The sequence below is a fragment of the Monomorium pharaonis genome, chromosome 8 (genome assembly GCF_013373865.1).
Source record: "Monomorium pharaonis isolate MP-MQ-018 chromosome 8, ASM1337386v2, whole genome shotgun sequence".
Taxonomy (NCBI): domain Eukaryota; kingdom Metazoa; phylum Arthropoda; class Insecta; order Hymenoptera; family Formicidae; genus Monomorium; species Monomorium pharaonis.
In genome coordinates, this window is record NC_050474.1 from 21,980,282 (window position 1) to 21,993,379 (window position 13,098).

The 13,098-nt window shown below is 43.9% G+C and overlaps 1 protein-coding gene and 1 long non-coding RNA gene across 6 annotated transcripts in view; one reads left to right on the forward strand and one right to left on the reverse strand.

The window, feature by feature from the left end:
* Positions 1–13,098, reverse strand: part of LOC105836314 (zeta-sarcoglycan) — a 189,890-nt gene that overhangs the window by 61,684 nt on the left and 115,108 nt on the right. The window contains exons 1-2 of one of the 3 annotated variants that reach the window (XM_036291365.1): positions 4,726–5,081; positions 2,607–2,665 (exon numbers count right to left, since the gene is read on the reverse strand). Coding sequence is in view for 1 of the 3 variants with exons in the window: in XM_028189993.2 (XP_028045794.2) it covers positions 2,607–2,665 (59 nt within the window). In the remaining 2 variants the exon portion in view is untranslated. Of the gene's footprint in view, positions 1–2,606; positions 2,666–4,721; positions 5,082–13,098 lie in introns of those variants that run through there. The other 2 variants (XM_036291364.1, XM_028189993.2) reach the window with 2 other exon arrangements.
* Positions 1–13,098, forward strand: part of LOC114254239 — a 184,033-nt gene that overhangs the window by 59,349 nt on the left and 111,586 nt on the right. Inside the window, exon 1 of one of the 3 annotated variants that reach the window (XR_004964430.1) lies at positions 6,178–12,304. The exons of the other annotated variants lie outside the window; for them this stretch is intronic. This is a non-coding gene — a long non-coding RNA (uncharacterized LOC114254239). Of the gene's footprint in view, positions 1–6,177; positions 12,305–13,098 lie in introns of those variants that run through there. 3 annotated transcript variants of the gene reach the window in all.

The following is a 13,098-nucleotide window of genomic DNA, read 5'->3' on the forward strand; positions in this document are numbered from 1 at the left end:
TTTCGTTAATCAACACATAGACGCTAATACCAATAATAATATCAATTGGCGGAAACCATAAAAAAGACGTGATATACATCCGTCATTGATATGCATGCTCATCGTTTATCTCCACACCCCTCAACCGAGCCGATTAATTGGAACACATTGTACCTGGGAATCGCAGGTGTAATGGAAGATAATCGTTCCCGTCTGCTCCGGCTTCCGTCGAAGTTACATTACCGCCGACACGGAACGCTCCGATTCCCCATTAAAAGTATCGCAATCGAGCGGGAAATAGCGCCGTCGCTCGTAACGCAAGATGGATGCGCATTTCGGTCGAACGAGGCAGATTTAATGTGCCGGTTCGATTTCGGATTGGATCAATCCTAGCATCGCATAATACGGCGACTGAGAATGGAAAAAAGCGCGTTGCACGTGCGACAGGCTGTCAATCGATTTTAGATCTTGCCGACTGATTGTTCATTCGGCTGGCTAACTTTTTCGACTGGTACATAATAAAAAAAAAGGGAGAAAATTGCATGCCAGACGCATGAATATTCGGCAATCGTGATGCTCCCCTTCGTGCGAAATAAATCGACTTCGGTAAATTTTGCAGCGGGCGGTTCTCTAAAAAAATTTGTACCTTTATATCCGTTTGACGATTTCTCAGTGCGATACCGTATGATGTCCTTAATAGTATTGAATATTCCATCGCTATTTAAGAATTATTTTAATTCATAGAATAAACCCCCTTGGACTATATGAATATAGGCAAGATTGATTTAAAATATGCTGCATTTTTTGTGCCGAGAAAAAAATCGGAAAATATAACGAAACGCGTTAAATTCGCGTGCGAGAACGTCATTTAACGTGACAGAACGCTTTTCGGAATTTGATGAATTTGATGAATTTCGAGTCGCGAATGTAGACGAGCGTGCACGTCGAGCTGGCGGATAGCGGTGCAAAACGATACCGGGATACCGCATTTTTAGAACAGCCGAAGGAACGGGTATCGCGGTTACGAGACGTGAATATACCGGCCATCACGAGCTACCGATATGGAACGTATAGCGGATGAGATTTCCTTAGTCCGACAAAATCCTTTCTACCTACGGTAGCAAAACGCGCACGGAAGCGCGATGATAGTTTTTCTATCCGCCGTTTTTTATGAAACGCATTTTGGGGCGTCTCCGTTTAAATTTCAATTTCGTTTGACATTCGGGATTGATACTTTCATGTTATTTGATACCTTCGTCTGAAATCAGGCTCGCATAACATGCCGTTTGTTATTTTGCAATTTATCTAACAATAATTGTTTCAACTACGCTTAAGTATTCATGTGTGTGTGTGGCGGAGGGCAGTTAATATATTTATTTTGTAATTTTTAAAAATATATAATAAACATTTTTTTCGTTATTATTCATGTAACAAATTTAATATACACTAAATAAAAACAAAAATATAAAAAATTGATTGGAAACTGATTGATTGTTTAAATATAATGAAAGAAAAATATGAGTTATAAACTATTACTGCCACATATTTATTTGTATTTCTACGATAGTCTTTTGAAACATTAAAACATTTTTAATACATAAAACTCTTATAATTTTTATTTTATTACAATTGACCACAGCGGCAATAGAATAATTGTGACAATTATTCTCTATCGTATTAAAAAAAAAGACAAAACCATGTACGATGCCGAGTTCTACAACATTTAAATTTTATCAATGTCGCGAACATGTGCCAACAATCGTCTGCCGTTTCAGTGTTGTTAAATGATGGATCGTTTAATCGTGCAAGTTTCGCAATCGTTTTGATGTTTAACTACATCGTTTGGAAGAACGATCGTATCTTGTAATCACCAGCTCGAATTAATGATGATGGTGATCCGCGGCCTGCATTAGAAGTCGATCTGTGCCACGTCAGCGCACCATCTCGTCTCGCGTCACGGCACACGCCTGAGTTTTCATTTTTGCAAAGAGTATTTTGCACGACATCGACCTGGCAACGCTTCAGGTATCTCAGGAATTCGCCACGGCAGTTTTAGTGTTGACTCCGCGCGCAACTTACGGACGATACGCGTCACAAATCGCATATTCGACGTACACCACCGCCGAGGAGAACGGACTCTGAAATTTATCTTTCGCTGTCGGACACTTGGCGCGGTCCATCTGCGCTCGGGATTACGTCAAACAGTCTTAGCGACTGTTCTATACTTGCCATACATTTCGCGGTTAATTACTTGAAATGACCTAGAGAAACCTAGAGAAATGACGCGGAAAATTTGTTATAATTATTTCCGACCCATTAATTTTCTCTCTCTCTCTCCCTATGGTCCGAGATAATTATGGATTAATCATCAATTTCCATGCATGTCATCCTAGCGTTTTGTAAATATGTATCGCGACAAATTACGCGATTTGCAATTTGAAATGCAAAGTCGCTTTTTCCGAAGGTATTTTGAACATTATGATGGTCTACCTACCGTCGCCGAGACTAGTTCGCGTATTTTTATCCGAGTGCCTGTTTCCCTCGGTAATAACCTCGCCGGAGTTGCATTTGTTATTTCTTTGGCTTTGTTGCACGCTCGCAACGGCGCGCGGTTTGTTTTCACTCACCTCAGTCTGCTGTGCTCCGTGTGCGGCGATTCCTCTGGCGATTTGTAACTGTTTCCGGTCTGCAACAAAGAATAAGACGCGTAATGAAGACCCCGATTCTCGTGGTCCATGAGTAGCAGGAAGCAAAAGAATCTTGCAAATTTTATCCTTATTCTCCCACACAACAATAACTGCGGACTGGAAGCGCAGAACCGCGTCAGCGGGGAAAAAAAAGAAGAGATTCGTTTAATTCCACGTAAAATATATTATGCGATCATAAAGATGAATGAAAAGAGAAATAGTTTATAAACAATTAAATACACAGATTTTTTTGTAGTTGTCCTTCATTTCGAATAAAGAATGATAAAATCGCGGTTAGTACAGTAGTAGACGGAGCGAGTAGTCTCTGAAGTGATCGGATCGTAGATCAAGTTTATGCCCAGACAGCTGGTGACACTTGAGAGATTAACCCCGATCAAGCGGGGCCGATCGTCGCTCGTCGTGCCGACGTCGTTGGATTCTCGGGCTGTCCCGGGTGCCGTTCCATTGTACTCTACCCGCGACGTAGCCGTAAACGTAACGGTTAATTCCGCTAGACTTGACACCCGGACGTCAGGCGACACCCGTCGCCATGATCGTCTCGTTCGCTAAGTAACATTCATGGAAACGAAATCCCCTTCCTGGCGAGCACACGTGCGTCGACCGTTAATAAATCGGTCATGCGAAACAACGCCCGGTTATGACAACGGCGTCGGTAGCGCGAATTAGTTCGCGAGCAACATATTGCGAGAGCGTGTAACAACTCGGACAACAAATGGAATCCAAGGGATTTCGCGAGAACGCACCGCGCGCGGCGACGTAATTAGAATTTATTTCGATTAAAAAGCGACCGATGGTGGAAGAAAAGGGACACATCGACGCGAGGGAGAGACAGAGGGACAGAGAAGGAGCGAAGGGGCGTCTGAGGGCCACCGCCTCGGGAGGCGATAGCAGTATATTTTCATCGAGCGATTCACGTCATAAATTCCTTCATTACGCGCAGGCGGCTCACGGATGCCCCTTCGGGCTATCGTCCCGCTCGCCGGAAAGCAAACATTAAAGCGCGGGGGCGGCTGTGCGTTATCGGTGATGCAATTACGTTTCAGATGGAGCGGCGCCGTCCATATCGTCGATCGTTATCGGGATGCGTTGCGATTATCGAGGTAAGCGCCCCTCTCTCTCTCTCTCTCTCTCTCTCTCTGCTCGCGATGGAAAATCGCTTTCGGGAAATCGTGCGCCTCTTTCCTTCTCCTCGCGTTTTTCCCTTCGTCGGACAGTTAGTCACCGAACTCGACGCGAATGGGAAACGTTATTTCCGCGTAAATTGTAAACGCGGTTACACCGCGACAATCGAATTACCAGTTATGGAAATTCGTACGTTTGGAAACAATGGTCATTATAAATACCAGGCCGTTGTGGCGCGCGATAGAACCGCGTATCGTAGATGATCATGGGACGAACAATAATGATTATTTCATTTCAATCAACCTGCGGAAATTGAACAGTTCTGGGACCAGAACGAAAGGACGCCCCCGCTACGGTTCGCCCCGCCCGCTCGTTATGTCATCATTCGATGAACGTCGATTTAAAACTACGTCTAATTATACATGTATATTGCGGCACGCGCAATATATCTATTATGATGGGTTATAACGAAGTTGGAAAGCAGTGATTTGATCGATCCGCTAAAGTAAATGATTGTCGAGCGCATTTGACTGCTAGTCGATCCCGTGGATGATTTGATCGCGATTATATCACCGCAATCGTGAGCTTTGACATCTGTTGCGGGACGAGATGTCATGATAGTGTGTGAGATGTTAATCGCCTGAAATGTACTGTGATCAAAGCTGAAAAAGTCTTTCGTTTACATTTAGAAATTCACTCTATGATCGCAACGTTAAATTCTGTCAATGAAAACTGCAGGATTTTAGTTCGTCACATTTCGATAAATGAGTTATTGCTCGTGAATAATCGCGATCGTTTAGTGTTATTACTGTTCCCCCCCGAAGTGGCCAATTTAATCGTTTCTCCCGCCACAATTGTCACGCCACGATTAATCGCCGCTGCTTATCGGCTCATCACTCGTTCGCGACTTACCTACCGCGCGAACATTTATCTCGTAATGCAGCCCCGAGTAGCGACCGTCTGCTCCTCGTAAGTCTCATCCCGTCCACAATCTAAGATCAGCACTCAGTCACCGTACTCTCACCGCTCTCGCTGTTTCTCCGTCGCCGTGTCGCGCAATCCGCACCGAAGTGAATTCTCCGTTCCATCCATTCGGGGACAGTCAATTTGTCCTTATTTTCTACCGCTTCTACCGACTTTCACTCCGCTCGAGTTAAGTGTTTTTCTTTTCTCTCTCTCTCTCTCTCTCTTTTCTTCCCTCCCTTCTCTCTACCTTACGCGCGCGCTCCGGAAGCCACCCCTTGGCGATAGACGCGACGCGACTTTCACTCGATTGTGCCTCGGCCAAGTTGTGCTTGGCCCGAACGAGTAGCTCTTGGCACGGGAATCACTATCATCCGTTCCCCCTCCCTCCGAGAGGCAAGTCTGAGAACGAGAATGAAGAACAAGAAGAAGACGAGAACGAGGTCCCTCCTTCTCGTTTCTTTCCCTCTCCTCCTGCCTACCGGTCTCTGTCGGGAACCGGGAAGGCGTAAGGAGGACGAAGAATGGGAATGCGAGGAGGAAAACACCATCTACCGGGGTCTAGTGCCTCCGTACCGAAATACACTGGTCCGCGTAGGTCCGTGTGTCTATAGTTCACTCGGACGACAGAGAACGAAAGAGGAATAGGACGCGGGGGTGAATGCGGAGTAAAGAGGGTTAGACGACTCTGGGTTAAAGTGGCGTCGCGTGTACAACCGCACCGGCGGCGGAATATACGGCACTGCGACAGAGCGGACGAAGCGTTCCGCTCCGCGCCGCGCCGTACCGTCCTTCCGCTCCGTTCTTTCTCGCCTGTACCCGTCCCGCCAGCGCATCGCTATTTTTCCTCCAAGTTTCAAGAGATTACGCACTCCTGCTCTCTCTCTTTCTCTCACGACCCATCTCCTTTGTCTCCGCCGAATGCCGCGGATTCATCCGCGATTATATAATGCGTCAAGCGTCAAAGAACATCAAGCCGCTTCTCATCTGCTTTAATGCTTAAAAGAGACCATTTTCTATTATGCTGCACATAATGGGAAACACACCACTTTTATTTTGCCCGTTCATTATTCATTATTTGTATAAAATGTCCGAATTTACATGGTAAAGGAGATATTTACTACTTGAAAAGAAAGAGACTTAAAATTTCCAAAAATGTCAGATGTTTTTCCATCTAGAAAAATTCAGAGACTTCTTAAAAAACGTTTATTTTACAAATATTAAAATATTATAGTTTATTGTTTAAAAATTTAGATAAAATTTGTTTGAATTTATAGACAAATTTCATTTTGTTTAAAAGGAAATCTCTTTAATATCCAAGTGGCACTTATTAAAATAACAATTTTATTAAGAGTTCTCACAAGTTTTCTTTTCAAGCTTAATTTAAAATGAGATTTTAATTTTCTTTTTCTTGATCCTTTATACTATAAATACAAAGAAAGAACTAAGATTATATGATTTAATGCATAAAAAATCTGCATCTAATGATATCTTCACTTAAAAATTTAAGAAACTAAGAAAATTGACAGAAAATTTTAAATGAACACCTTTATTAGATAATCTTTTCAGAAAAGATCACGTCTCTTTTTTTAATAGGGAAGAATGGCTTAAATAAATAATATTAACATTTTTATTATCTCATATCTATTATAATATCTCCAAATAATCGTGAAATATATATATGTAGAGTTTATTATCAACTGTACAAACATAGGAAGGGAAGAAAATTCCCGTGGCGGAGAATCAACAGCACGTAGCTTCATCGTCTTTAACGCGTGTCTGGGGAGAAATTCCCATGGGAGAACAAGACGGGCGACCATCGCGAATAAACATTTGTACAGCGTTGTACGTGCTAGGTGTAGATTTTCGGAGGTGAGAGAGGGCCAAACGCGAAGCGAATCCCGTCGTGCCTGCGGCCGCGAATTGTCAGCACCGGACTGCGCACTCCATGCAGAACTGATATGCGGCTGTAAGCGCGGACTTAGGATCGATGGTGGCGGCATCAGTCTAATCACCCGGAAGTGTTGCCGATGCCCGCCGCTAATCCGATCGCAGATGTTTCACTGCGGCCGATTCTCCCTCTGTTTCTCCTCCCGCATCTCGACAGGCTCGACGAACGTGTGCCTGTCCGCGCGCACGGTGTTTGTTTGCGGCCGCGTTAGCGGATTCTAATCGTGGTTACTCCATTCGCGCCCTAAATCTGCCACCGAGTACTTAAATCGAGTGAAACGTACCCGTTGTACAGCGCATTTAGGTTAAAGCACCTATTTTCAATTAGGCGCCCCGGGCCGCTTAGGCCGATATATCTCGTCCGCTTCGGCGAGTTCCGAGTTGTGAAACTGGCACGGTAAACGGAAATCTCTCGTTGATTAATAGCGCGGGCGATTTTTCGCGATTTATCTTGTCGTCTCTTAAACGGCGTGTTTTAATAAAACGCGGGAATTCGGGCAAATTTAATGTTAATCGCTTGATTAATTTGCATTTTTCGGTGGTAAACCCATGATGAACGATTCTTACGTTGAAGTTTTTGGCAAACTGTGAACGTGCAGGCTGAAAATGCGAAACACATTTTGCGTCTTTTACAAACGTGGAAAATAATTCCATTTAAGCTTTTATATTCCTCTGCGTAACGAGCAATTTTATTATATTTACTTGCAATACCATCAACTATTTCTTTTTCATTCCATTTTATCATTGTAATGTATTTTTTATTCCACAATTGGAAACTGTGTTGATCTTCTTTTTTCAAAATTCTATCTTTTCATTACTCTCTCTCCGTTTTAGTCCATTTTCAATCTATAGATTTATTTACCGTGCGATTTACCGTACTCAGACTGACATGCATGAAAACTGAGATCGGCATCCGTAAAGTTTCAAATGCCGCTCGCAAGGGAAGTGGGAAAGGATGAAGTAGGCAGGATGAAAAGAGGGGGAAAAAATGGTAGTAACAGCGAAGTCTACGCGCAGAAGTGGCAGAAGGACGAAGGAAAAGGAAAATGCGGTGGAAAAAGGTTCGAAGCACGAGCAAACACGCAGCCGGAAAATATTTTTGAAGCGAAGAACGCGCGCGCGCGCGCGCTCGAGCAAGAGAGCCACTCTCTAATTAGCGCTTGGTATACGGGGTGGCTTTTTGTTTAATTAACACGCTCGTAGTAAACTACCCTTATGCCGCACGGTGCGAGAGGCCGCCTAGTTCTATCCGACGCGGTGCTTTACATCCTATTTTTTTTCGCCCTCTCCTTCCACCTTCTCCCCCCTATTCTCCTTTCGCTCGTGATACACCCGATAGGTATTAGTTTGCTTAAAACACGCGCTCAAGGGTGTCGGGTTTAAAAGGAGCGATGTTTCTGGGTCCAGGGTAGGTGTGTCTCATGCCGACGGCTCTTTATCTCCCGTTGCGCGTCACATCTTTTTTCATTTCCTTTTTCGCCCGGCCGGATGGAAACACCGGGCTACCGGTGTCATATTTTGACAACCGGTGAGCTTTCATCGGCGCGCACATATTTTGAATACGACGGATTCGTCGTCGAATCGCGTGGCATTTTAATCTCTGTCGCGTTCCGAGGGAGCCTTCGAACGGAACCGTGTCGCACGGTCATTTGAACTCTCCTGAATTCTGCGAGAGAAAAGTAAAATCTTGTTAATAGAAAACTCCGGAGTGCCTTATTGGCACTGCGCCCGTCACTGATTGATTGCTCCATCCTCGCGGAGCCCTTAGACGTCGCCGTTTGATTTGATTAGAATAAAGGGCGAAGTCGGCCCTCCGTTTTCGGTCTGTTATACTCGAGCGACTCTATTATCTTACAACCGAATTACATCTTTTCTAGACGTGTCCGTGACTCACTCTCTTTCTCTCTCTCTCTCTCTCTCTCTCTCTCTCTCTCTCTCTCTCTCTCTCTCTCTTCGCATAAAAATAAGTCAATGTTGAAAGTACAAATCGCCGGAGGTTGAAAGAATAATATTATGACAAAAACATAATGGAGATATCTCACATTCTTAGCTGTCGCTCTCCAGCCATATGGTAACAGTTGGCCACTGCAATTCTCTTAGTAGAGCTCTGCTAAAATTAAATGTTTAATAAAATATTAGGACAATAAAAGAATTTTACAGCGTTTTTTTTTAGCAGGTGTATTAACGCGTTTTTCGTCCAATCCCGAGAGATCGCTCGCGGTAGGATTATTTTACAGCTTACGGCATCGCAACTCCGAGTCTCGGAAAAGCGAGATCGGGGTGAACCGCGTGTCGAACGCGGACCTAGCTCGGTTGTCGCAGCGTTGAGATACGCGCGCGACAGCCACTTCCGTGCACGCTTTCGCGTTACAGTCTGGCAACGAAACGCGGTTCTCTTTCTCTATTTCCATCTCTCTCTCTCTCTCTCTCTCTGCCTCTCTCCCCGAGCTTAGTCTCCGGTCTGTTAGCCGGTGAACGTTAGCTGCAGGTGGCGCGTGTATTTATAGCCGCGTCGTGACTCCTCTTCCTCTTCGCCAACAACACGCCGGTCCTCGGCCGTGTTTTCGTGCAACTCTCCTCACTTCGCCTCTTTCTCTCTTCCCGGCCTCTCCTCTTCCTCTCCTCCTCGCCCTTCATCTTCTTCTTCCCGCTATCTGTCGGCTGCTGCACGGGAAAGTCTCGGCTAGGAGGCGTTAAGCCGGCTGGGTATGAACGGCGACTTCCGTCGTGAGACTCGGACGAGCGCGGGAGCGCCCGTTGAAAAATGAGTTTAGCTGACGGAATTGTGCGGGAGTTTCGAAGCGGGATTATCTCGCGTCCCGTTCCGCCGGTCGCGCGAAACGGAAATAAACGATCGAACGGCGCGTACGTGCACCACGAGGACCCGGCGCTCGCTGATCGGAATCCGTCGATCGCCGTTACGTGCCGCTCGTACCGTCCCGATGACGGCATGAATTTTTATGTGCGCCGGAAAAATCGTTTTCCGAGTGTTCCTGCAATCGGAATATCGATTCCGGCAGTCGGGCAGATTTTCCCCCGAATGGTCTCTCGCATATCGGAAAGTGCATTTTCATGGGAACCCCTCACCCCCCCCCCCCTCCGGACCGGAGAAATCTCGCGAAATCTGACTGTTCCGCTTCCTCCTTGATTGTGAATCGTCTGTGCGAAGTATCCGAACTTGCGATCAGACTCATCAGTGACTTCGCGGATCTCGTCGTATGATAGATTTGTGACGAGGAGGCGCTCGCTATTGATCGCGATGGACCACTCGCGTTTATCCTTCCGTTGGTGCTGAATTCTTTGTACGGAAACGGGGTCACGATCTCGCACTCTTGCAGAAATAATTGCGATAATCGTGGAACGTGCCGCGCAACCGGCGACTCCTAACGATTCACGTATTTACCCTCCCTCGTCCGCTAGGGGTTGGTCGCCCGGTCGCGCCCGGTCGGTCGCAACGAGGCGGGTCAACACTTTTACACCCGCCCAAGTCCGCCGCCATCAGATAACGTTTCGCGAGCAACGACGCGGCAGTCACTTTCAGCCGGTGCCGAAGCGACTCCGTACGCCTCCATCGCACCTAAACGGTTAAAGTCTTGTCCAAACTCGGCGAAGCTCGTTTGCTCCGCGGCTGCCGTTATCTCATAGCTGCGATCTCCTCTCAATCTCCACGAGACCACCTCCTTCGCCGACCTGCTCGCTGCGACTGCCGCTTCTCCCCTTTTCGGCTCGCTATCTCTCGCGGAGAAAGGTAAGAGAAACGGTTCGCGGTCTCTCGCCAGATTATTTCGATATCAACGGAGTCGCGGGGATTTAAAGATGCTGGGGATTCTTCTCGCTTTTTTTTACAACAAACAAAAAGGATGTGCAATTTTAAGGCTATTAAGAATAAACGATTATGAAAGAATATTTGCGATAAATGAACGATAACAAGCTTTTTTGATGTGCTAGAAGAGAAGGAATGTATTCGTTGGATGAATGTAATATTTGGACTCGTTCGTACGTGGTCCATATTCATTGAAGCTTATTCGGGTTTATTAGTTCTCTTTACTTTGTCTGAATTTAATTTCAAATAATATTTTAAATGGTATTTAATTATAACTAGATGAGTCTAAGAGTAGAGAGATTCATCATTCAAAAGAAATTTAAAAAAATTTCTATTGAGAGATATGAAAAAGCAGCGAAGCAAACAGCATATGAGAGCGTACCGTTTAGGATAAAACGGAATTAATAAAAAAATTTTTTTAATATATATTTTATAGAATGAGCTAAAAAAATAAGAACAATTTTCATAGAAGAAAAATGTTTCTAAGTGAAGATAAGAATATTAATTATTTCACATTTTATTCAAAGTTATCGCGTGAATTGTTAGAAAGCGCGTTTCATTCAAGTCGTCGATATTTGTGCAATTTTCTTCTTTACTTCTTTACTATATATATCGAAACTTTCAAACCTACATGTTCAGCGAAACTTACAAGCGAGGCAGGGAAAAATCCTTGCACAAAAGGATGCCTGGTTGTTAAACTGGAAGTGACAACGATTTTTCTCGGATATGTCTTGTATAAAGCGGAACATGACCCCTTTTAGTTGGCGCGCGAGTCGGGCTATTAAGGGAGAATGATCGATGATTTGCGCCATCCATTATATCCGGTGACCGGGAATGTAACCCAGAGGCGTTATTTGCACGAATAACGCTTTTGATGTTTTTTTTCATCGTGTCGCATCACGAATGAGAGAATTTCAGAAGTGGACGCGTATTTTGCGAGGGTCGCTTAATTTTCGACAAAATATGAGACTTGAGTCTTAGCATTTTGTCTCTCTATTTGACTGCCTCACAAATGCTGCCCTTATAAATATAATGCCAGTTATTTGCCAGATAATCCGTGAAGTATTAATTAAATGAAATATATCGTAATGTCACCCGTGACCGTTTTTTATGAGCAGTTTAATAATAGAAAATGTAATAAAAACGTATGATATAAAAGCGTTTCAAACCCTTTAATGTATACATATACGATCATTATTGTATTCAGTTGTTAAAGAGCAATAATCGACGAACGGAACGCAACCGCGGTATAACTCCCTTGAGATTACTATCCATCAAATTCGTACTCGATATATTAAAGCGTTTATGCAATGTATCGAAAACTTGCAATTTGTATCAAGGTAATACAAAATTATTCTTTATATTCGAGAATAACTAGTACAAAATTTTTTACAAGTTGTTCCCTAAAGAGTTAATCAACTGTTACAAAAAAAATATTACGCTTTACGAAAAATGTCCGGAAAATGAAATGAGTGTAACCGCTTTGGCTCTCTATAGAAGTTCTACGAAAATCCGTGGAACGTTGTTTATCCCTCGTAACGTAAACTCGACTTCTAATAATACAAAGTTAATTCTAACAGGACGATGCCTATCGATCGGGGCTGTTATTACAGGATAATGATGGACATAATGCCGGCGGTGTCTACAGGGTATCCTCACACCGGATTGGCAAGCGCATAGGGTAGGGCGCAAAATACACCCTGCGCCCGTCGAAGTGGTGGCGGAGGATCAACGAGGAGTAAGAGGCATGCTACTCGAGGTACGAACCACATAATCAAGCCACGTCACAATGGAATGTCGCTTATACGTGCGTACTCTCCGTATTGGCGCCTCGCGTCGTTGAATAGCAGATACCAACGCGTCGTGCATGATATCAGATATGGGACACTTATGCATGGAACCGCGGTTGATTATTGCTACGCAAAGAGCAATAATCGTTCTCACCCCTATCATAAATCCAAATCTCATCGAGTTGAGCTCGACGTTACTGCGAATGCTGAAGCGTATATTGATTACCGTTGTGCTCGAGCGTTGAATTTTCACGTAGATGAAATGGAACGCTCTTTACATTGAATTAGGTATCGATTATCTCGATAATTACTATATATCTTAAAATCCGATGAAAGAGAAATATTCCATTATTCGTTTATTTGGAATTAGAATTTTTTTTAATTTATAAACAATATATTTTTTTTCTTTTAATACTCTGTACACATAATTTGACAATTTTATTCTGCAATTTTTTACATTATGAAAGTAATAAAAAGTAATTCAAAAGTATTGTTACTTACCGTGTGTATAGAGTATTAAATATTTTATACATAAAGAAAATCTGTATTTTACCTAAGGAAATCAAAGACAGATGACATTAAATAAGGAATCTCTGAAGAGAGAGAATCTTTAAGACACGATCACGTACACGTAGAGCAGCATTCGTAGCCGATAGTGTGACGAAATTCAAGGAGAGACAATTTGTTTCGGCAAAGCTGAATTGCGTAAATAGTCTTGAGCGACTCATCTTACCCTCTCAGGGCGCTTAACTCCATCCTTCTG